Source organism: Eucyclogobius newberryi, unplaced genomic scaffold (genome assembly GCF_026437365.1).
Source record: "Eucyclogobius newberryi isolate DKJ021-1_F unplaced genomic scaffold, fEucNew1.0.hap1 SCAF_3, whole genome shotgun sequence".
Classification (NCBI taxonomy): Eukaryota; Metazoa; Chordata; class Actinopteri; order Gobiiformes; family Gobiidae; genus Eucyclogobius; species Eucyclogobius newberryi.
Window position 1 is genome coordinate 2804058 of NW_027315945.1, and position 25000 is coordinate 2829057.

Consider the following 25000-nt stretch of genomic DNA (forward strand, 5'->3'; position numbering starts at 1 on the left):
GCCGCTGGAGCTCAGTGTGTAAATGTCCTCTTAAAGCCGCTGGAGCTCAGTGTGTAAATGTCCTCTTAAAGCCGCTGGAGCTCAGTGTGTAAATGTCCTCTTAAAGCCGCTGGAGCTCAGTGTGTCAATGTCCTCTTAAAGCCGCTGGAGCTCAGTGTGTCAATGTCCTCTTAAAGCCGCTGGAGCTCAGTGTGTCAATGTCCTCTTAAAGCCGCTGGAGCTCAGTGTGTACATGTCCTCTTAAAGCCGCTGGAGCTCAGTGTGTACATGTCCTCTTAAAGCCGCTGGAGCTCAGAAGAGCATCTGCAGTTGTTCTTAGTCTTTGTGTGTTTTTGAACTGAACTGAACAGGATCCGTACCATGTGGTCTTGGCAAACCAGAACACTCTCCGTTGTCATGGTGATGTTCTGCAGAGCCATGGCTAACTGTAGCTCAGACGTCCTGACCGCTGTGTCCTCAGGTCACCAGCAACGACAAGACCCCTGTGGTCATCAGCAGCGCCTTAGACAAGCACAACCAGGACCCACGAGAGGCCGGACGCTACGAGCTGCTGCAGCTGCTGCCTGACGACAAAGGTCTGTACACACACACACACAGACACACACACACACACACACACACAAACACACACACACACACACAGACACACACACACACACACACAGACAGACACACACACACACACAGACACACACACACACAGACACACACACACACACACAGACAGACACACACACACACAGACACACACACACAGACACACACACACAGACACACACACACAGACAGACACACACACACACACACACAGACACACACACACACACACACACACACACACACAGACAGACACACACACACACACACACAGACACACACACACAGACAGACACACACACACACACACAGACAGACAGACACACACACACACACACACACAGTTAGTGTCCTGACCTGTGACCTCTGCCCTCCTCAGAGCTGCTCATCCCGCCCACAGGAAACGTCTTCTATGCCATGACATCATCCAGTGTGGACTTCCTGTTGAGGAGGAAAGACAGGACCGCTCCTCTGGGCTCGCAGCCAATTAGCACAGAGACCAGCGCCACCTTCCCACGCATCAAGGCCAAGGGGCGGCGGCTTGTGCGGACACTCTTCTGACCCCGCCTGCAGAGGGCCCTAGTGAGGGGCCCTTGGACTCTGCCGGGGCCCGTCTCACATTCTGCCATACTTGAAATCCTTCAGTTCTCTTCTTGTTTCACTTACGTTAGATTCTCACAAACGCCGCGAGTCGCATTCAGCTTCACTCACAGAAGGAGCTTTATTGAAGTACATTTTGGTTGGATTGATGCTTTTTACTTTGACTTTAGTCCATTCCAGAGCAGGTGTTTGTACCTTTTACTCCACTAAATTAAAACAAAAAAGGTTACTATTCGAGACGCCTGAAAGAGCTGAGGTTCTGTTTTAGCTTGTTCATATTTTGAGTTGACGTCCAGAGCAAACAAAAATATCTATTTTTCCATGTCATACTTTAACTTTTACTTGAGTATTTTTTAGCTTGTGTATCTGCACTTTTACTGAAGTAACAAAAGTACATCTTCCAGCGCTGCTGTTTACGAGCTCGTCTGCTCTGAGCTTCTGTTTGAATGTCCCTCACATTGTTGCTTCACATTAAAACAGTTTTAGAGCCCATAAACCAGCAGCTCACGCCTTCGGGGCCTTTCTGAGGGCACATTTATGTTTACATTTATTGGTTTTGTTCCTTCCCACTGTGAACACCAGGGGGAACCAACGTGTCCTTTTAAATGCCTTTTCCAAATGTAGACATTAAGTTAAGAATAATAGAGGATTTTTGGCGAGCAATCTGAGTCTGACTCGGACAGCCGAGTAGTTCTCCCACATGTCAATCATTCCCTGCGTGCTGCTGCACACCTGCAGCCTGGTTCCCATAGCAGCACGTTTCCATGGCTACACATGTGTGGTTGATATGTCGGTGTGTGTTTAGAGAGTTCCTTCAGTTACAAACATGACACAGAGAAAGACTGTGTTCCAGCTCAGAAGAGACGAGAGATGATGAGATCTGTCGTGGTAATAAACAAACACACGTGTAGAGGCGGGGCTGTAGAGGCGGGGCTGTAGAGGCGGGGCTGTAGAGGCGGGGCTGTAGAGGCGGGGCTGTTTGTGCTTCTGCACGAGGTCTGATGGGAGGCGGCCTCTTGGAAACAACAGGAGGGGGGGCTGAGTGTGCATATGCGCATTTAAAGAAAAGGAACTAACAGTCGCTTGAGTTCTCAAATCGGCGAAAAGTCCTCTATTATTCCTTTAAGGTATAAAATACTAATCTGGATGTGACCTTAAGCATATTTACAAACCAATCAAAGGTGCACTACGTTCGGACGAAACATGAACTCTGATCTACAGCTTTCCTTTTACACTTTTCTTCACAAACTGCTGCTTGATTCATTTATATTTACAACAGAGATTTTGGCTCCAAATTAAAGCCACGAGATGCGCTCTGAGGTGAAAAGAAGCATCCGCACATGAAATGAACAGAAACGTTCCAAAAGACTCAGGCCTTAGTTATTTTATTACTTTACGGTTTACGGATCCGCCGCACTTAGATTATTGATTTCTACAATAGAAATAAAATATTATCTTTTTTTTTTATAAAGTACCGCCGTCAACGCAAAATAGCTTTAAATGAAATATAAATAGCGGTATTAAGTCAAAAGACAAGAGCGTGTGGAGCAATTTTTTGTCAAAATCCTGCGCGAGTCTGTGACGGAGCTGGTCTGTCCCTGCGCGGTCCCGGGACGAGCATGTGAAGACGCCACGCCCGTTTCCTTGTCTGCTCGGCGCCGCGCTGACTCTTTTTATCGCAAATACACATTTTAAACTCGTTTACCACATTTTCTCCAGCGCGTTTTGCCGTGACTAAGACTTAGAAGCGTGAGTTCTACCAATGCAAAACACGCTGAGTCTACTGTTACATTCACCTGCACGCCGCGTCCCCCCCCTCTCCTCCCCCCCTCTTCCCCCCTCTCCTCCCCCCCTCCTCCCATGGTGCATTTTGGGTAAACTAGGAAGAAAAAATCGTTTGAAATTGAAATGATATTTAGATTTATATTCCGTCCGCCTGTTCAATATATTTCATTTAAAAATCCGTAAACCAAGTAATGAAATAACTGCGGTGAAGTGGAACCTTCCAACTGGAACATCAGCACTGGCTCCACCAGTGATGCACGTCCTGCACCGTTGCCATAGCAATGAACATTCAAAATAAATATATGATCCAAATATCACTTTCAAACAGCTGAAACCCACTGCACTCTCAGATCCGTCTCCCTGGAAACCCCCGTTTCTCCTGATCATCTGCTCAAATCCTTTGCTCCTCCCATCTTCAGCGGTAAACCCCACCCACCAAGGATGCCAGCTAATGGGAAACACCAGGCCGCTCTTCTCTATTTTCCCTTGAGTTGGCGCTCTTGACCTTACAGCGCTTCTCATTCTTTTACTCATTTGCGTTTCGATTGATGCCTGTTTGAGTCCTGAGGCTGGATCATCGTGTTTTCACCTCCCCCTTTGCCCCGCCCACAAATACGTCTGGACTCAGGGTCAAAAACGTGGAGTAGAAAAAGGTCCTAGACATTTATCCACAATAAAAACTCTTTTCTTTGGGTCCGGTCCAGCACCAGTCTCACTCCAGCTCACGTCCTCTGAGCTCGGATTGGATGGCTCAATGTCTGTGAAGCCTGTGATTGGCTGAGGCCTGAGTGGGCGAGGACTTGTTTGTGCCTTTCTGTGAGTTTGTGTGTGTTGTGTGTCCAATATTTATGCACTACAAAAATGTCCTATTTTTGCAGCAATAAAGACTTTCTATGCAGAGACGGTCTCGTTTGCTGACGTCAGTAACACGCTCTCTCACAGGGGCCACGCCCCTTTACCACATGGTCACATGGTCTATAAAAGGGCTTCAGGCCCCAGTGCGTATTAGAGTTAGTTCTGTTTATTACTGTCACTTATAGAAGGGGAAATGAAGAGGATTGCAACCTTTAAACACAAATCTAACCACAAACAATTTTACTAGAAAAAGACTGACAAATATGTAAGATTTTAAACATCAAATCTGCTAGAAAAATAAGCAAATATATGAGAAGAAAATATGCATATTTGTTTGAATATGAAAACATGCAAGACCTTAACAGAAGACACAGGTGACGATAACGACGAGTGAATAAAATAAAGTCAACTTAATTCAACTCGAGCCTTGTCACGCGTCTAAACTTCAGCCTTGGTCAGGTTAAAGCCGTAGTCGGGGTATTACCAGTTAGCATCGTTGACTATAAAGTTAGCATAGCCACATGTTTCTGTACCTACTTATTGTAGAAAAAGCTTCAGTTGTTTCATCTGGACTCAGTTTGAAAAAATAGACGTTTCGACTCTCATCCAAGAGTCATTGTCAATAAAAGGACAAAAACCAAGAAGCAGGACAAAAGGGAAACTGAACAGAGAAGGAAGGGTGTTTCTATCCCTTATGTGTCTGGCCTGTCGGAAAAACTGCAGAGAATTTTTAGACAACACGAAGTCCCTGTTTATTTTAAACCAGGAAACACTTTAAGACAAAAACTGGTTCACCCAAAGGACAAGTTGCCGACTCAAAAACAGAGCAATGTAGTTTATTCTGTCCAATGCAGTGAAGAAAGCTGTAAAGAACGGTACATAGGTGAGACTAAACAGCCTCTACACAAGAGGCTTTATCAGCACAGAAGAAATACAAGTTCAGGACCTCAGAGTGCCGTGCATCTCCATCTTGAAGCCTCTAATCACTCGTTTGAAGACGGTGAGGTGAAGGTTTTAAGCAGGAGAAAAGATGGTTTGAAAGAGGAGTCAAGGAAGCTATTTTTGTTAAAAAAGAAAGACCTTCTTTAAACAGAAATGGAGGGCTAAGGTTTAATCTTCCTGTTATTTATAATGGGTTACTGAACCCCTGGAAAGGTAGAGGACCAGGACCATGACATTTAGATGCTAATCAGGTACTCAGGGTGGTTGAGCCAGGGTCTCACAAAGACAAAGAGGATTCTAATAGCCCATTAAGATTCTGAATAGGCTCGGTAGATACAAGGGGGGAGTTTCTGTTGAAACAAACAACTCTTTCTACTTCAGGAAGGCTCCGCCCAATGGGCGGGTCTTACCACAGAACAGTATTAATATCGGAGTTCTCGATCTAAATTCTTTTATTGACAATGACTCTTGGATGAGAGTCGAAACGTCTATTTTTTCAAACTGAGTCCAGATGAAACAACTGAAGCTTTTTCTACTATGGTACACGCCTGGACCAATGAGGGATTACACCCACATATGTACCTACTTATATTTATCTATTATCTGTATCGTTGTTTGTTTGTGTTTGTTTTGTCATAATGATTATGATCCTGACTAATATTAGCCTGAAGTCTAATGAGCCCGAGCACATTCCAGCGCCTCCGTCTTTAATGACCCACTCAATTGTACAAAAGCATTGTGGGTATTTTGAAGGACTAAGCTTTGCATTCAGCCTGCAAATCAGAAACTATAAGGTTAATAATGCAAAAGAAAATGAATGTACAGTTTAGAAATAATGTGTTCTGACCACAGACATTAACATAATAAATATGTCTATGACAGTTTAAGAACTTCTTACAGCTTTCATAACTAACATGGCCATAATAGTGTGACAAGTCAAGGTGGTGGCACCTTGAAGTTTCTTTGGGGGCGGCGTGCAGCGCGGGGACACACCCACCTCTGTCTGGAGTGGGCTTTGCAGTGGCAGGTGCTGTGCCGTGGCAGGTGCTGTGCCACAGCCGGAGCAGATTTGGGCCAAACTTCTCCCAACTCACGTGCGCAGCAATCGTCCTAATCAGGTTAGTCTCTACGTTTCCTCGCGTGTTGAGTTTCTTCAGTTTCTTGGACCAGTTTAGGGCTTTACCAAGAAGAGCAGTCTTGATGCTGCAGTCCTGAGTCAGGACAGGTCCATCTCTAATCTGACCTTTTTGGGCAAAGTCCTTGAAAAGGTTGTTTACAACAGTCACAGACCCCTGGGTGACCCCTGGGTGACCCCTGAGTGACCCCTGAGTGACCCCTGGAGGCGACACGGACAAACAGGCCCTTGGACTCCACACAGGCCCATCTCCTCAACTCTAACACACAATTAGATGTAGAACCATCATGTCTAGCGTCTCCATCTGTTATTGACTCATTTGCATATTCCAAATTCAAATATCTGTTTAGTTATTTGGTCAATAAATCTTCATAACCCACATTTGGTAAAGTGTTCATTCATTTCCAGAAAAGAGCTCAATGTCACGGTTACGTCCTCCAAACCTTCAAATTAACAAGCAAATACATTTTTAATAAATTAATGAATTTAAATATTTGATTATAGAGTCGTTAAATGTCTAATCTATGACTGGTGCCCCAAAATACTCACACATACCCACACTTATACAGTGAGTCATGTTTGAAATCTTGAACAATTCTTTTATCATTATCAACCTCTTTCACAAGTGGGACATGAATAACCTACAGTACTTGTACAAGAGTGATTTTGGTAATGGTGTGCCACAGGATTTTGTCAATGCAAAAAATGTGCCGTAACCATTGGTCATAAACTGCTGGTACGACTTGTTTTTATGTAGCAACCGCTCCAAAAGAGACACCACAAAATAATCACACTGTCACAGAAAATGACATAGAAAATGTGGATTGTCCAGCACCCAGTGAAAATGACATTATAAGCTCCTGGAATCCAGTGAAAATATCAACGTCAATGAATGCTCATTGCTAGGCTCTCGATGAAGATGAGCTCTTATGATGACGGTCCTTCCTATAATCTGTCCTTTCCCCCTGTATCTACTGTGTTTCCCCTTGTGTGGACAATAAGGACTATCTTATCTTATCTTATCTTATCTTATGCTGGCACAGAGTATTCAGACTCGGAGCCATACGACTTTATGTTGCAAAAAAAAGAGAATTGGTCTTTCCGGAAAAGATAAGCACTGGTCCCCCTGACCCCAGTCGAGGCGCAGACCCGAGCCTCCAACGAGCGTGTAATTTAAAACATGTCCATGAGCTGTTCACTAGGCAGAACACGCAACGTCAGGACAGTTTGGAACGGCCTTAACTTGCCTTCCAAGACCCAGGAGAAGCAGAGGATCCATGCACGGCAGGACAGAGAGCCCGAAAGAATGAAGGCAGGGGTTAAAATCCCCTTGGCGACTCCCCGCACTCTCGAACAGGTAAGGGGTGCTCCTGTTTCCACCTACCCCCTATCCCCGCCCACGTCCCTGTGTGTGTGATTTTTGAGCAAAATCTCCCTTCCACCACATAAGGCATGCCTACACCACTGAAACCTAGCCTCGTCATGGTTCACCTGATCCACACGTACAGACAGAGGCTGAAGCTCTCCAAACCTGTAGTGAGGACTTCTAAGAGGTGGACCAATGAGGCAGTGGAGGAGGAGCTACGTGTGTGTTTGGACATTACAGACTGGGAGGAGCTACATGTGTGTTTGGACATTACAGACTGGGAGGAGCTACGTGTGTGTGTGGACGTTACAGACTGGGAGGAGCTACGTGTGTGTGTGGACGTTACAGACTGGGAGGAGCTACATGTGTGTTTGGACATTACAGACTGGGAGGAGCTACGTGTGTGTTTGGACATTACAGACTGGGAGGAGCTACATGTGTGTTTGGACATTACAGACTGGGAGGAGCTACGTGTGTGTTTGGACGTTACAGACTGGGAGGAGCTACGTGTGTGTGTGGACATTACAGACTGGGAGGAGCTACATGTGTGTTTGGACATTACAGACTGGGAGGAGCTACGTGTGTGTTTGGACATTACAGACTGGGAGGAGCTACGTGTGTGTGTGGACATTACAGACTGGGAGGAGCTACGTGTTTGTTTGGACATTACAGACTGGGAGGAGCTACATGTGTGTTTGGACATTACAGACTGGGAGGAGCTACGTGTGTGTTTGGACATTACAGACTGGGAGGAGCTACGTGTGTGTTTGGACATTACAGACTGGGAGGAGCTACGTGTGTGTGTGGACATTACAGACTGGGAGGAGCTACATGTGTGTTTGGACATTACAGACTGGGAGGAGCTACATGTGTGTGTGGACATTACAGACTGGGAGCTGTTCAGAGCTGCCACAGTCTGGATGAATACACGGACACTGTGACGTCCTACATTCGATTCTGTGAGGACAGCATTATACATCACACACCAAAGTCACCTTCAATAATAAACCCTGGTTCACACCCAAACTGAGACAGTTGAGGCGGCAGAAGGAGGCAGGGCACAGGGCCGGTGAGAACGCTACAAAGATGCAAAGTATGGATTTAGCAGGAAGATGTCGAGAGCTAGATCTCAGTACAATACACGTCTGAAGCAGGAGTTCTCCAACAACAACCCCGCCTCCGTGTGGAGTGGCCCCGCCTCTGTGTGGAGTGGCCCCGCCTCTGTGTGGAGTGGGCCCGCCTCAGTGTGGAGTGGCCCCGCCTCAGTGTGGAGTGGCCCTGCCTCCGTGTGGAGTGGCCCCGCCTCAGTGTGGAGTGGCCCTGCCTCCGTGTGGAGTGGGCTCCGGCTTCTCACCAACTACAAGCCCAGAGCCCCCCTGCTGCAGATGACCGAAAACTGGCCCAGCAATTTAACTCCTTTTATTGCAGATTTGATTTGACCAGCACCCCTCCCCCACTGTGGCCATCTTCCAACCCAACCTCGGTCCCCCCCACCTCCCCCCCCTCTCACAGTTCAGGAACAGGATGTGTGCAGAATATTTCGGAAATCCAACCCCCAAAGAGCCGCTGGGCTAGACGGTGTCACTCCAGCCGCCTTAAGACACTGTGCAGATGAGCTGGCCCCCATTTTCACAGGCATTGTTAACACCTCCCTGGAGTCATGCCATGTCCCAGCCTCCTTCAAGTCGTCCATCATCCTCCCTGTCCCCAAGAAGCCCCAGATCACTGGACTTAATGACTTTAACCTGTGGCACCTGTGGTGCTGACGTCTGTAGTTGTGAAGTCATTTGAGCGCCTGGTCTTGCCCCACCTCAAGTCTTTCACCTCCCCCTGCTGGACCCCCTGCTGGACCTCCTGCTGGACCTCCTGCTGGACCCCCTGCAGTTCTCCTACAGAGCCAACAGGTCTGCGCATGACGCTATCAACCTGGCTCTCCACTTCACCTGCAGCACCTTGACTCCCCGGGAACCTACACCAGGATCCTGTTTGTGGACTTCAGCTCTGCATCAACACCACCTCCTGCTCTGCTCCAGGACAAGCTCTCCCAGCTCAACCTGCCTGACTCCACCTGCAGGGGGAGCACTGAGTCCACCTGCAGGGGGAGCACCGACGCCAACTGATTCCCCATGTTTAGTCCTGACTCTGGCACCAGCAGGAGGCCGGTCCATGTTTAGTCCTGACTCTGGCACCAGCAGGAGGCCGGTCCATGTTTAGTCCTGACTCTGGCACCAGCAGGAGGCCGGTCCATGTTTAGTCCTGACTCTGGCACCAGCAGGAGGCCGGTCCATGTTTAGTCCTGACTCTGGCACCAGCAGGAGGCCGGTCCCTGTTTAGTCCTGACTCTGGCACCAGCAGGAGGCCGGTCCATGTTTAGTCCTGACTCTGGCACCAGCAGGAGGCCGGCCCCTGAGGTCCTCAGAGTCCGAGATGGTTCATATGGCACTAACATGTCTGAGATGTACTTTGGTGCTAGGCCATGGAGAGACTTGTACACAAGCAGAGCTGCTTTAAAGTCTCTTCTCTGAGCCACAGGGGGCAGTGCAGAGACCTGAGAACAGGACTAATGTGATGGTACTTCCTGGTTCTAGTCAGGACTAATGTGATGGTACTTCCTGGTTCTAGTCAGGACTAATGTGATGGTACTTCCTGGTTCTAGTCAGGACTAATGTGATGGTACTTCCTGGTTCTAGTCAGGACTAATGTGATGGTACTTCCTGGTTCTAGTCAGGACTAATGTGATGGTACTTCCTGGTTCTAGTCAGGACCCGAGCAGCAGCGTTCTGGATGAACTGCAGCTGTTTTACAGCTCGTTTGGAGAGACCAGTGAGCGGCCGTTACAGTCTAATCTACTGGAGACAAACACATGGATAAGTCTCTCTAAATCTGGTTTAGACACTAAATGTTTTATTTTGGCAATGTTGTATTTAGATAAAAAGCTGCTGATTGAATTGACTTAAAGGCGTAATGGACAATTTTTCGGCGATTTGAGAACTCAGGCGGAAGTGCACATGCCACTCCCCCGTGTGGACTGATACAACACACACGTGCGTTTGTTTATTAGCGCGACGGATCAAATCATCTCTCGTCTCCCGTAGATTTCTGTCTCTTCTGAGCTCGAATTGTCTTTCTCTGTCTTAAATTTGTCCCGTCACTGAGGGAACTATATTATGATAGATCCATGCGCTTAGACACGCGGAAATGTGGGGACGAACCGCACGCGGCTGCGGGTGAACGAGGCTCTGCAGGTGAACGAGGCTCTGCGGGTGAACGAGGCTCTGCGGGTGAACGAGGCTCTGCGGGTGAACGAGGCTCTGCGGGTGAACGAGGCTCTGCGGGTGAACGAGGCTCTGCAGGTGAACGAGGCTCTGCGGGTGAACGAGGCTCTGCGGGTGAACGAGGCTCTGCGGGTGAACGAGGCTCTGCAGGTGAACCAGGCTCTGCAGGTGAACGAGACTCTGCAGGTGAACGAGGCTCTGCGGGTGAACGAGGCTCTGCAGGTGAACCAGGCTCTGCGGGTGAACGAGGCTCTGCGGGTGAACGAGGCTCTGCAGGTGAACGAGGCTCTGCAGGTGAACGAGACTCTGCGGGTGTACGAGGCTCTGCGGGTGAACGAGGCTCTGCGGGTGAACGAGGCTCTGCGGGTGAACGAGGCTCTGCGGGTGAACGAGGCTCTGCGGGTGAACGAGGCTCTGCGGGTGAACGAGGCTCTGCGGGTGAACGAGGCTCTGCGGGTGAACGAGGCTCTGCAGGTGAACAAGGCTCTGCGGGTGAACAAGGCTCTGCGGGTGAACGAGGCTCTGCAGGTGAACGAGGCTCTGCGGGTGAACGAGGCTCTGCGGGTGAACGAGGCTCTGCGGGTGAACGAGGCTCTGCGGGTGAACGAGACTCTGCAGGTGAACGAGGCTCTGCAGGTGAACGAGGCTCTGCAGGTGAACGAGGCTCTGCAGGTGAACGAGGCTCTGCAGGTGAACGAGGCTCTGCAGGTGAACGAGGCTCTGCAGGTGAACCAGGCTCTGCGGGTGAACGAGGCTCTGCGGGTGAACGAGGCTCTGCGGGTGAACGAGGCTCTGCGGGTGAACGAGGCTCTGCAGGTGAACGAGGCTCTGCAGGTGAACGAGGCTCTGCGGGTGAACAAGGCTCTGCGGGTGAACGAGGCTCTGCAGGTGAACGAGGCTCTGCAGGTGAACAAGGCTCTGCGGGTGAACAAGGCTCTGCGGGTGAACGAGGCTCTGCAGGTGAACCAGGCTCTGCGGGTGAACCAGGCTCTGCGGGTGAACGAGGCTCTGCGGGTGAACGAGGCTCTGCGGGTGAACGAGGCTCTGCGGGTGAACGAGGCTCTGCGGGTGAACGAGGCTCTGCAGGTGAACGAGGCTCTGCAGGTGAACGAGGCTCTGCAGGTGAACGAGACTCTGCGGGTGAACGAGGCTCTGCAGGTGAACGAGGCTCTGCAGGTGAACGAGGCTCTGCAGGTGAACGAGGCTCTGCGGGTGAACGAGGCTCTGCGGGTGAATGAGGCTCTGCAGCTGAACGAGTGAACGTTCTATGATTGATACGTGGCAGGACTATTCGGCTGTCCACGGAGGAGGTTAAGAATCCCTGGGTTGGCATATGATTGAAGTTTTGTACCGAACGGGCTCAGATTTGAGACTTAAGGTCTGGAAGACAAAAGGTATAAAGTTTTTTTTTTTTTTACCAGATTGTAAAAGACATGAACAGTTTGACTTTCATAGCTATTTACAAATGAGGAGTTATTATAACCAAGAAAAGATAAATTGACCATGGCTCTCATTATTTTCTTTCAACCGCTGCTTGAACCAATGAAAAGTAAATCTATGTGTAGAAAAATGTAAATATAATGTTTAAATGCCTTTTTTGTAGAACTAGAGAGTAGAGTATTGATACTGTCAGTATCAATATATTGATCTGTGGTATCAATCCGCCCAGCACTATTGGACATTTATAGAAAGCTCACAACATCGAATTTTTGTTTGAAAATCAATTCAAACTTGTCTCTATTACAAACATAAGCCTGTGTGAGTGTTTAACAGGTGGCAGTGCGCCCCCCACAGTCCTGGCACTGCAGCGCGGCGCTTCGGTAGTTCTTCCACACTCGGGGCTCCTGCACACACACGGTGCCCCCTCCTCGCTGCTCCTCCGCCTGGTTCCTGTTGATGTCGCCCACACACACCCAGCCGCCGCCTGCCTGCACTCCCTTCGGACTCACTGCCCATTTGGAGTGGTCCACAGTGGTGCTGAAGCTGGGGCTGGGGCCCGGGGCCAGCTGCTGGATGTTCAGGACCTGCCAGCCCTCAGAGCAGTCAGAAGGCAGCACTCCTGTGGAACGCACCCAGAACTGCACCAGGAGAGGGGACCGCAGCGCCGGGGCCACCCACGAGTGGTACAGGTCTGCAGGGAACACACGGGAACGAGATTATGAAGCTCATTTCAGTCTTTTATCAATAGATTGTTTATGTAAATGATGTAAAAGTCTTTCCGTGCACACCTGAAGCTACTATTATTATAGTTACAAAACTGTGGTATTATAAATAATTCATGTTTTATTCAGTGTAGCTGAAATGGAATATATGAAAATGAAGACACTTTACATTGTTCTTGAGCATAATGACGCCAATTATGTTCAGAATTGGATATTATCTGTCAAATATTATGATGAAGACATGTCCAGATGAGGTGCCATGATGTTAGCACAGGGGAAAATGCTTGTGGCGCATTATGACTCTTTAGGGATTTTATTGAAAGTTCGACTTTTGGTGATGGCGACGAGTGAAACCGACGCGCTCGCTCCGCAGCTGCAGAGGTTTGTTCCCACATTATCCCAGAAGAAACAAACAAGAGATTAATAAACAGGAAAACACAAGACGGCAATGCAACGGGGCTAGCGGCTGGATGCATTTTAAATGCAAAATGAAGCGTGACATGGCGTCAGAAAGAGAGGAAATGAGAGCGGCTGGTGTGAGGCCTGAGCCCCCAGAGTGAGGCCTGAGCCCCCAGAGTGAGAACTGAGCCCCCAGAGTGAGGCCTGAGCCCCCAGAGTAAGGCCTGAGCCCCCAGAGTGAGAACTGAGCCCCCAGAGTGAGGCCTGAGCCCCCAGAGTAAGGCCTGAGCCCCCAGAGTGAGGCGAGCATGGCCTGAGCCCCCAGAGTGAGGCCTGAGCCCCCAGAGTGAGGCCTGAGCCCCCAGAGTAAGGCCTGAGCCCCCAGAGTGAGGCCTGAGCCCCCAGAGTGAGGCGAGCATGGCCTGAGCCCCCAGAGTGAGGCCTGAGCCCCCAGAGTGAGGCCTGAGCCCCCAGAGTAAGGCCTGAGCCCCCAGAGTGAGGCCTGAGCCCCCAGAGTAAGGCCTGAGCCCCCAGAGTGAGGCGAGCACGGCCTGAGCCCCCAGAGTGAGGCCTGAGCCCCCAGAGTGAGGCCTGAGCCCCCAGAGTAAGGCCTGAGCCCCCAGAGTGAGGCGAGCACGGCCTGAGCCCCCAGAGTGAGGCCTGAGCCCCCAGAGTGAGGCCTGAGCCCCCAGAGTGAGGCCTGAGCCCCCAGAGTAAGGCCTGAGCCCCCAGAGTGAGGCGAGCACGGCCTGAGCCCCCAGAGTGAGGCCTGAGCCCCCAGAGTGAGGCCTGAGCCCCCAGAGTGAGGCCTGAGCCCCCAGAGCCTGAGCCCCCAGAGCCTGAGCCCCCAGAGTGAGGCCTGAGCCCCCAGAGTGAGGCCTGAGCCCCCAGAGCCTGAGCCCCCAGAGCCTGAGCCCCCAGAGTGAGGCCTGAGCCCCCAGAGTGAGGCCTGAGCCCCCAGAGTGAGGCCTGAGCCCCCAGAGCCTGAGCCCCCAGAGTGAGGCCTGAGCCCCCAGAGCCTGAGCCCCCAGAGCCTGAGCCCCCAGAGTGAGGCCTGAGCCCCCAAAGTGAGGCCTGAGCCCCCAGAGTGAGGCCTGAGCCCCCAGAGCCTGAGCCCCCAGAGTGAGGCCTGAGCCCCCAGAGCCTGAGCCCCCAGAGCCTGAGCCCCCAGAGTGAGGCCTGAGCCCCCAGAGTGAGGCGAGCTTAGGCTGTGGTCACATGTCTGTTGACTTGAAGAGACTGAGAGACGTGATTTATTTGTTTTTGACACATGTGTGGTGTGTGTGTGTGTGTGTGTGTGTGTGTGTGTGACGTACCATTGTCAAACGCAGCAGATTTGGCGAAGCTGATGAACTGTGTGCCCTCGCTGGAACACAGGACCACACTGCGGTTGGTCACGGGCTCAGAGAGAGGGGGTGGGGCTCTGCGAGGTGAGGGGCGGGGCATGACATGAGGGGGTGGGGCTCTGCGAGGTGAGGGGCGGGGCATGACATGAGGGGGTGGGGCTCTGCGAGGTGAGGGGCGGGGCATGACATGAGGGGGTGGGGCTCTGCGAGGTGAGGGGCGGGGCATGACATGAGGGGGTGGGGCTCTCTTCAGGCACAGGCTGGTGAGTGCAGGCACCAGCGGCACCAGAGCCTCTGGGACGTGGCAGTCAAACACATGGGGCTGGTTCATGAACAGCTGCTCTCCTGAAACACACCACACACTGGGTCAGGCTTCACTCCTGAAAGCTTCAAAACATCATTTGCACTAAAATAAGCTCAGAAATCTGAAAATGTACAGCACCAGCTACAGAGAAGACTGGTGAGACCTGTGAAATGTCCAAGACCTATTATACTGAAGTTCCTTAATCTCAGTGACAAACAACGCGTCATGTGGAATCCAGGGGAAAGGTCATTGTACCAGAGGGCCTTTCCCTCCCCCCTCTGATCTCTTTTGGGTCAGTCTGTGAGCTCTCTGCACTTATTTTGGCATGAGCTCTTTTTTTGCATTTTGTTTGTTCTATTGTGTTTGGTTGTTACAACGGCTGAAATTCAAAGTGGAATCAAAAGACTAAAAAACATTAAATGTTCAGGGAGTGACGGGTTCACCTCAGAGTGGTATAAAGCTCTAAAAGACACACATACACCTTTACTTTAATCAACTTTTAACTGGGCACTTAAAAAAGCTCAGATCCCTCCGAGTTGGAAGGAAGTCGTCATATCCTTAATACCTAAAGAAGGGAAGGATCCACTTGACTGTGCCTCACACAGACCAAACTCAATTCTGAATGTGGACTATCATACAGCCACATTTATGTTCAAAAGAATGGAATGAATCCTCCCAAACTTGATCCACAATGATCAGACAGGATTTATTACCAAACGACCAACACAAGATGTAAGACGACACATAAAGGGCCAAATACAGAAACAAAACAAAGCTGTAATAATAAGTCGATAAGCTGCAAAAGCTTGAAAAAGAACTCCCCTTCAGAAAATGAGAGTAGGTATTAATGTTTTGCTGAACAAGCTCCAGATGGTGGCCTTCGAAATATACCTACATCCTACAACAAAGCTTCTCAAAGTGTGGGTCCCACCCTTTTGGGGGCCGAGCCAAGGGGGCGCGAGACGCTTGGAGAAATGTGCGAATGTTACACGTGACAAACGTGTTTTAAGCAACAGAACAACGCCCAGTGCCAACACAGGGTTAATCTCTAAATACAAGAGAGCAGCCAAGGAGTGGGTCAGCCTGCCTCTGAGGAGTGGGTCAGCCTGCCTCTGAGGAGTGGGTCAGCCTGCCTCTGAGGAGTGGGTCAGCCTGCCTCTGAGGAGTGGGTCAGCCTGCCTCTGAGGAGTGGGTCAGCCTGCCTCTGAGGAGTGGGTCAGCCTGCCTCTGAGGAGTGGGTCAGCCTGCCTCTGAGGAGTGGGTCAGCCTGCCTCTGAGGAGTGGGTCAGCCGGCCTCTGAGGAATGGGTCAGCTTGACTCTGAGGAGTGGGTCAGCCTGCCTCTGAGGAGTGGGTCAGCCTGCCTCTGAGGAGTGGGTCAGCCTGCCTCTGAGGAGTGGGTCAGCCTGCCTCTGAGGAGTGGGTCAGCCTGCCTCTGAGGAGTGGGTCAGCCTGCCTCTGAGGAGTGGGTCAGCCTGCCTCTGAGGAGTGGGTCAGCCTGCCTCTGAGGAGTGGGTCAGCCTGCCTCTGAGGAGTGGGTCAGCCGGCCTCTGAGGAATGGGTCAGCTTGACTCTGAGGAGTGGGTCAGCCTGCCTCTGAGGAGTGGGTCAGCCTGCCTCTGAGGAGTGGGTCAGCCTGATCCTCTGAGGAGTGGGTCAGCCTGCCTCTGAGGAGTGGGTCAGCCTGCCTCTGAGGAGTGGGTCAGCCTGCCTCTGAGGAGTGGGTCAGCCTGCCTCTGAGGAGTGGGTCAGCCTGCCTCTGAGGAGTGGGTCAGCCTGCCTCTGAGGAGTGGGTCAGCCTGCCTCTGAGGAGTGGGTCAGCCTGCCTCTGAGGAGTGGGTCAGCCTGCCTCTGAGGAGTGGGTCAGCCTGCCTCTGAGGAGTGGGTCAGCCGGCCTCTGAGGAGTGGGTCAGCTTGACTCTGAGGAGTGGGTCAGCCTGCCTCTGAGGAGTGGGTCAGCCTGCCTCTGAGGAGTGGGTCAGCCTTCCTCTGGGTCAGCCTGCCTCTGAGGAGTGGGTCAGCCTGCCTCTGAGGAGTGGGTCAGCCTGCCTCTGAGGAGTGGGTCAGCCTGCCTCTGAGGAGTGGGTCAGCCTGCCTCTGAGGAGTGGGTCAGCCTGCCTCTGAGGAGTGGGTAGGTTTGATGTGACCCACTTTAACGCTGTCTAGAGTTGGGTTACAACCAGTTCCTAAACGCAAAGCTCAAAGCGTGTTGTTGACAAGGCCTTTGTAGATTATAGTTTTACTACGGAACACTTGACCCGAGCTGTTGTAATTCTATAATAATAGTGTATCTTCAGCCTAAAGTACCTCTGAAACAGTTCTCCAAATGAACCACGGGGACCTCTTTGAAGTGTTCACTAATTCTATTAGTTTAGAAAAGTTGATGTACCTGCAGACATGAATCGTTTGGAAGAGTTTTATTGCACTAGCTCAACAAATTAAAACGTGTTGACTCGTAAACTTGTCTTTTTTTTGTGGCGTAGTTCCAAAACTAACTGCCGATTTGTTTTTCTCTTTTTCCAAACTTAGAAACTTTTGTGTGTGGACAGTTAGTATGAGTACTAACTGTACCAACTGTCTATGATACTATGAGTACAGTATGACGTCAGAGTAAGACAGACTTTCCCAAGAAACGAGGAGCAAGAGATGAGCAAACGCAGAGGACACAAGCGCCTTATGTTGAATCGCCCTTTGTTGGCATTCGATTCTCATCCTGAGCATGTGCAAAAGATGATCATTCAGTGCTTAAGGCGCCGCAGACAGAAGAAACGCCCACACCACAGGTCACTTCCCGGTCTCTCTCGCTCCCTGTCACTGCTCTCTCAGGTTTACCAATGCTCTGGAAGCGCTCCAGAGGGAAGGTCACACACAGGAAGCTCTGGCCGTTGATGAGCCCAGTCTCAGGGTAGGAGTAGTGTCCGGCCTGCTGCGGCGGGGGGAAGTGAGGTGTACTGTGGACCAACCAGAAGCCCTGCTTTTGGTCCAGCACTACCACTCCTGAAAGAGAGAGAGAGCTTTAGTCCAGCAGAGTAGAAATACCTGTACTAGTCATTCATTTTCAAATTCTTTTAGTGGTTCATACAGTATGGTTCTCAAACTATTGGTCTTCATGAGAATATAAACATGTGTCTCCTGGTAAATGTGTTTGAAGACCACAAATGTAACTGCAGAGGGCAGAGCTCAACAGCTTAAAGATTAGCAATAGGGTCCTCAATTCCTTAGAGATACTGTCTCTACTCCATATGAACGGTTCTTCCTGAAAGAACTGGTTCTCCTCCTGAAGAGCTGGTTCTCCACCTGAAGAACTGGTTCTCCTCCTGAAGAACTGGTTCTCCTCCTGAAGAACTGGTTCTCCACCTGAAGAACTGGTTCTCCTCCTGATGAACTGGTTCTCCTCCTGAGTGGCTCCAGCTCCACTGTCTCTCTCTCGTCTGTGAGAGTCAGATCCTTCATGTGGAACTCCTCCAGGTTTATACATTTTCCCAAAGAGGTTTGGTAGTTTTATCTGGCCGGGAAGATGGGTCTAAGGACAGAGGACTCTGGGACATGTGTCTAAGGACAGAGGACTCTGGGACATGTGTCTAAGGACAGAGGACTCTGGGACATGTGTCTAAGGACAGAGGACTCTGGGACGTTGAATAATGTGGCCAGCCTAAGGCAAACCTAGTCTCCTCGTGTCCGTCTGTCCGTCTGTGAGAGTCGGATCTCTCCTTCACTGGAACTCCTCCAGGTTTCTACGCTTTTTTCCCAAAGAGGTTTTTTTTGTAGTTTTTCCTGGCCGAGAAGGAGAGTCTAAGGACAGAGGACCCTGGGACATTGTCCCTCGCCACCACAGACATTGTTGATTCATTTCTCCCTGTGGCCCTCAGAGGCAACTGCTGTTGTGATTTTGGGCCTTACAAAAATAAATTGATTTGATTTGATTTGATTTGATTAAGATAAGATTCCCATGGGAGACATTTGTCCTGGGACAGAGGGTCACATGCTTTAACACACAAACAACCAAGCTGTGTTGCACTGCGTAAAGCAAGTCACATGACAGGTTTTCTGACCCCTACAACCCCCCAATAAAGCAAAACCAAACATTTCACAGTGGCCAGCCTAAGGCACACCGGTGCAATCTGATCTTCATCTTGATATGCAGTGAGTTGAGATGGCTGAAAGGAGAAGTCCTCACTAACACACATTTGGATGTACTTCTGTATACAGTATATTATGTATTAAGGTTTTAGATCATGAAAAATGGGAGCAAAAACCAAAGTGTTGCAATAACATTTGTTCAGTGCATTAAAAACATTTGTTCAGTGCATTAAACAATAAACACTTGAAACGTAATTTGAATGTTAAGAATGTGACTTTTGCACAGCCTTGACCAAAGCCTGAGGATTGATTGAGGCTGGAGTTCTATTGAAAGTGTCAGGGCAGAATTATGGTCTGTACCTTTTGTGTGTCCAGAGGAGCGGCCCAGGCCTGCAAACCTCTCCACGGGACTCTGGTCGTTGTACAGAACATAAGCTACTTCTGAGCTCTGAAAAAGAACATTTACACAATTAGAGACAGAACATTAAGCTTTTCTAATGACTCCAGGAAAACTAAATAACTGGACTGGTCCAATTAAACAGGTTTTGCCAAAATGTAAACCCAGGAACTCTGAATGAGGGGTCTTGATTCGACTCTCAAAGACCCCATGACACATGTGGGTGAAGCAGTGCAGTAGCATCAAACCAGGAGCAGAACAGCAGAGGCTTCAACTGCACCAGGTCAGAAAACTGTCAGGAACATTAGAGATACATACTGTGTTTGGACGTTGTTTTACATCAGCAGAAAAAAACTACAGTTCCTCCAGAGCGGACGAGCTTCGTTTTGGTTTGTTAAGTCAAAACTACCAGATCTTCAATATCTAATATTCGTCACAAAGGCTTTTGTATTTTGTAAATATTTTTTCTACTTTACTTGTACGATCGGGACACGCGCTGGAATCGCTTTAATTTAACTTGTTTTTGACATTGTTCGGCTGGATTATTGAGTGTTTTATGGGTTAGTGTTCTATTAAGAGTGTGTTTTTTTAAACTTCCTATAATCTGTCCTTTCCTCCTGTTCTACTGCAGTGCAACAACGAAATTTCCCCTTGTGTGGATATTAAAGGATTATCTTATCTGTTTTCGTCGTGTCGTTGGGATGTGCGCTGGCTCCGAGCCCCCCCGGCCCCCCCGCGCCCCCCGGCCGGTGCCGTACCGCGCTTACACAAAGGAGGAACTCATGAAACTGCGGAGAACAGTCGTCTTACCCGGAGATCGTCACGTTATCCTGGCAGACATCCTGAGATTTTTATAGATCTTCTACTGAGAGTGTTTTTCAAACTTCCTATAAGTGATCTGCTCTTTTCTTCTGGATCTACCTCTGTATCTACCTACGTTGCAACAATGAAATTTCCCCATGTGGGACAATAAAGGAATATCTTATCTTATTTGTGCTGTGGAAATAATTTGAGCAACGCAGCTCTTCATGTCTGAAAATGAAATCACTCACTGTAAATTATGTTATAACTGCTGTTTTTATTAGCAGTTATAGCTAAATAGTTTTAGTGCTAATGTTAATTACTCGATGCCCCTGAACATGTCTCGCACTAACTGTGTTTCCTCCCTTACAAAATGTCCATATTTGCTAAATTCCCATGAGAAATGCGAATAACAAATGCTAAATTAGTTCCGTTTCCATAAAAGAGTTTGAGTGCATATCTGAGTGTTGGTTGCCCTGGTTACGGTAGCCGTTCAGTGTCGTGGCACCATTGAGGGCGCGCCAAGCACAGACTGGTTTGGCCGTGCCTTTTCATCGTGTCCAAAGTTTAGCAGGTTGTTCACACAGAGCTGGTTCTCCTCCTGAAGAACTGGTTCTCCTCCTGAAGAACTGGTTCTCCTACTGAAGAACTGGTTCTCCTCCTGATGAACTGGTTCTCCACCTGAAGAACTGGTTCTCCTCCTGAAGAACTGGTTCTCCTCCTGAAGAACTGGTTCTCCTCCTGATGAACTGGTTCTCCTCCTGAGTGGCTCCAGCTCCACTGTCTCTCTCGTCTGTGAGAGTCAGATCCTTCATGTGGAACTCCTCCAGGTTTATACATTTTCCCAAAGAGGTTTGGTAGTTTTATCTGGCCGAGAAGGAGGGTCTGAAGACAGAGGACTCTGGGACATTTGTCTAAGGACAGGGGACCATGGGACATTTGTCTAAGGACAGGGGACACTGGGACATTTGTCTAAGGACAGGGGACCATGGGACATTGCCAAGTCCCTGTGGACATTGTTGAATCTGTTTTTCACTGTCATTCTGGAGGAAACTGCTGTTGTGATTTTGGGCGTTACAAAAATAAATGTAATTGAATCAATCAAAGCTTCAGCCTGAAAATGTTGTGACTGTAAAGATGTCGTTAACGCTCTGAACGTCGTGTGGGATCTGAGATGACTGTAAAGATGTCGTTAACGCTCTGAACGTCGTGTGGGATCTGAGATGACTGTGTTCAGACCTGTGCCGGGCCGTACAGCTGCCCCACGGTCCTGCCCACCGCTCCATGTGTGTCGTTGATGTTCACTGCGCCCTCTGCCCACGCCTCACTGCCCTTCTCCAGCAGCAGGTACCGGAGCCCCGCCTCTGGCCCCACCTCTGGCCCCTCGCCCACCGCCCGGGGCAGTTTGTACACGTAGAACCTGTTGCACACACAGAAGTAAACAGGAAAGAATATGCAATCATACATCGTTACAAAACAAAGCTTGTGGCCAATGCGACGTTAGAGCCAGTGCTGCTCCATAAAAAAGGCATTTAAAGACCTTTTGGACCTTTTGGACCTTTTGGACCTTTTGGACCCTTTGGACCTTTTGGACCCTTTGGAGTGCCTCAGCTGCATTCTGCTTTTCATTCAAGATGGATCCTTGCACCAAACTTCATACATCTACATTGTTCCATCTAACAATGTGTAGTAAACATGCAGCTCCACAGTCTCTAGGCCTTTTAGACGGTATCATGAGCTGTTTGTGCCTCCACACACACTACAGTAGGCAATTCATCTCAAATGTCCCTCACCAGTCGACAGGGGCCCCGAGGTCGTCGTAGCAGCTGACAGGAGACGTGACAACGCCCTCTAGCGGCGACAGGAGAACCAGCAACAAAAGCATCGGGAGCGACATCTGCGCAAACTGTCCAGAGAGAGAGCTTCTGTAGAGAAGAGATAGTGTTCACCCAGATGTGTTTGTCCCACCTCTGTGTGCTCCTCTCTGCTCCTCTGTGCTCCTCTGTGCTCCTCTCTGCTCCTCTGTGTGCTCCTCTCTGCTCCTCTGTGTGCTCCTCTCTGCGCTCCTCTCTGTTCCTCTGTGTGCTCCTCTCTGCTCCTCTGTGTGCTCCTCTCTGCGCTCCTCTCTGTTCCTCTCTGCTCCTCTGTGTGCTCCTCTCTGCTCCTCTGTGTGCTCCTCTCTGCGCTCCTCTCTGTTCCTCTGTGTGCTCCTCTCTGTTCCTCTCTGCTCCTCTGTGCTCCTCTGTGCTCCTCTCTGCTCCTCTGTGTGCTCCTCTCTGCTCCTCTGTGTGCTCCTCTCTGCGCTCCTCTCTGTTCCTCTCTGCTCCTCTCTGCTCCTCTCTGCTCCTCTCTGCTCCTCTGTGTGCTCCTCTCTGTTCCTCTCTGCTCCTCTGTGTGCTCCTCTCTGTTCCTCTCTGCTCCTCTGTGCTCCTCTGTGCTCCTCTCTGCTCCTCTGTGTGCTCCTCTCTGCTCCTCTGTGTGCTCCTCTCTGCGCTCCTCTCTGTTCCTCTCTGCTCCTCTCTGCTCCTCTCTGCTCCTCTCTGCTCCTCTGTGTGCTCCTCTCTGTTCCTCTCTGCTCCTCTGTGTGCTCCTCTCTGTTCCTCTCTGCTCCTCTGTGCTCCTCTGTGCTCCTCTCTGTTCCTCTCTGCTCCTCTCTGTTCCTCTCTGCTCCTCTCTGCTCCTCTCTGTTCCTCTCTGCTCCTCTGTGTGCTCCTCTCTGCTCCTCTCTGCTCCTCTCTGCTCCTCTGTGTGCTCCTCTCTGCTCCTCTGTGCTCCTCTCTGCTCCTCTGTGTGCTCCTCTCTGCTCCTCTGTGCTCCTCTCTGCTCCTCTGTGTGCTCCTCTCTGCTCCTCTCTGCTCCTCTCTGCTCCTCTGTGTGCTCCTCTCTGCTCCTCTGTGCTCCTCTCTGCTCCTCTCTGCTCCTCTCTGTTCCTCTCTGCTCCTCTCTGCTCCTCTCTGCTCCTCTCTGCTCCTCTGTGTGCTCCTCTCTGCTCCTCTCTGCTCCTCTCTGCTCCTCTCTGCTCCTCTGTGTGCTCCTCTCTGCTCCTCTCTGCTCCTCTCTGCTCCTCTGTGTGCTCCTCTCTGCTCCTCTCTGCTCCTCTCTGCTCCTCTCTGCTCCTCTGTGTGCTCCTCTCTGCTCCTCTCTGCTCCTCTCTGCTCCTCTCTGCTCCTCTGTGTGCTCCTCTCTGCTCCTCTCTGCTCCTCTGTGTGCTCCTCTCTGCTCCTCTCTGCTCCTCTGTCTGTTACTGTTGCTACTTTGTTTTCGTTTCCCCTCTCACACACACACACACACACACACACTTCCGTGCCTGTTGTGGTCACGTGACTTGAGAAAGGTCATGTGACAGAGGCATGGCGCATATTGCGGTTATGAAGTTAGAATCAAGATAAGACAAGCTCCGCTGCGGTGAACTTTGTTTCACGTTGGAGCAGCTACAGCGGGAGCTCCCTCTGCGCGTGCGCCGGCCGCAGTGGCCCCTGGCCAGGGCCGGCCCTTCCACTAGGCCGTATAGGCGGGTGCCTGGGGCGGCACTGTGGGGGGGGGGGGCCCTCTGGATTTTTTTTTTTTTTTTCGCGTCTGAGTTTTTTGCGCCCCTTCTATTTATCCAAACGCTATTTTGGAATTGACAAATAAATCTAACGAAAATTGTTATATATGTGTTTTTGCTTGGCAGATTTTTTTTTTTTTTTGGGGGGGGGGGGCACCAGGGGAGTAGCTCGCCTAGGGCACCAAATGTGCTGGGGCTGGCCCTGCCCCTGGCCCCCGGCCGCAGTGGCCCGCTGCGGGGCGCTGCGCTCTCAAGGGCCGCCTGTTACATCAGTTAGGGACCGTCTCTAAAGTACTGTTGCAGTGGAAAGGGTTTGTTTAAAGATGTGTTATCTTGTAAAATGTCAAACACATTTATGAAAAACAAGGTTAAATATAAATCCAAGTTGCCATGTATCATGCACACTTTTTGGATTACAAATTTAGAACCCAAAAATTATATATTTCTTCAAAAATCAAGGATTTCTTTCAATGGCTTTCAAAGTCAAGTGACTGAGTCATTATGATAGTACTTCTCCCCAAGTATCATGTTTCTCAGTTTAACATTTTAAGGAATAATTTTCTTCAAAATGTAAGAATCTAATAGCATAATACCATGTGACCTGGAAAGTTCAAATAGTAGTTTGTCTCCAGGTATCACGGCTTTTGGATTTTCAGCTCCCTCACTATGACAGACTCCCCCATCACCACCGTCCACTTCCTCTTCCTCCACAACACCATCACCAGGGCCTCAAGTGGGAACGTGCAGGAGGCACAGCTCGCGCTCGTGGAGCAGGTTCTGAGCGTGGAGCGGACCTTTCTGGACTCCTTGTGTATTATTCTGGGCGACTTTAACAAGGGGAATCTCCCAAAGTACAGACAGTTTATTAAAGTCCCGACCAGAGAGCAGAACTGATCACTGCCACACAACAGTCAGCCACGCCTTCCACGCCGTGGTCCTGCAGAGATGGAAGTCTGCAGCCAGTCACCTTCTCAGCAGAGGGCACTGTAGTCTCTGTCTGTCCCTGGCTGTGGCTCCAGCGTAACCACAGGGTGATGGAGGAGGTGATGGAGGAGGTGATGGAGGAGGTGATGGAGGAGGTGATGGAGGAGGTGATGGAGGAGGTGATGGAGGAGGTGATGGAGGAGGTGATGGAGGAGGTGATGGAGGAGGTGAGGATGGACTCAATGATGGTCGTGTAGAACTGCTCCATCATCAGTTTGTCTTTCCTCAGCTGCTGCAGGAAGTACATCCTCTGCTGGTTCTTCTTAATGAGGAGCTGATGGTGGCTCCTCCCACTGGAGGTCCTGGTGATGGTGGCTCCTCCCACTGGAGGTCCTGGTGATGGTGGCTCCTCCCACTGGAGGTCCTGGTGATGGTGGCTCCTCCCACTGGAGGTCCTGGTGATGGTGGCTCCTCCCACTGGAGGTC

General features: G+C 50.2%; 2 protein-coding genes across 2 annotated transcripts in view; one reads left to right on the forward strand and one right to left on the reverse strand.

Annotated features, from left to right (window-relative positions):
• rgl2 (ral guanine nucleotide dissociation stimulator-like 2) overlaps nucleotides 1-1220 on the forward strand; it is a 99066-nt gene extending 97846 nt beyond the window's left edge. The window contains exons 19-20 of the mRNA XM_072460149.1: nucleotides 461-575; nucleotides 977-1220. Coding sequence (XP_072316250.1) covers nucleotides 461-575; nucleotides 977-1158 — 297 coding nt within the window. The 3' untranslated portion in view covers nucleotides 1159-1220. The remainder of the gene's footprint in view (nucleotides 1-460; nucleotides 576-976) is intronic.
• An 11006-nt stretch (nucleotides 1221-12226) lies between these two features.
• On the reverse strand, nucleotides 12227-22094 carry dnase2 (deoxyribonuclease II, lysosomal). Its single transcript, XM_072461028.1, has 8 exons — nucleotides 22012-22094; nucleotides 21837-21949; nucleotides 21283-21463; nucleotides 19206-19293; nucleotides 17598-17762; nucleotides 14708-14807; nucleotides 14433-14599; nucleotides 12227-12686 (listed from the first exon to the last, which is right to left on the reverse strand). The coding sequence occupies exons 2-8, from the start codon at nucleotides 21938-21940 to the stop codon at nucleotides 12322-12324; spliced, it is 1170 nt and encodes a 389-aa protein (XP_072317129.1). The 5' UTR covers nucleotides 21941-21949; nucleotides 22012-22094; the 3' UTR covers nucleotides 12227-12321.
• Nucleotides 22095-25000: the final 2906 nt, after the last annotated feature.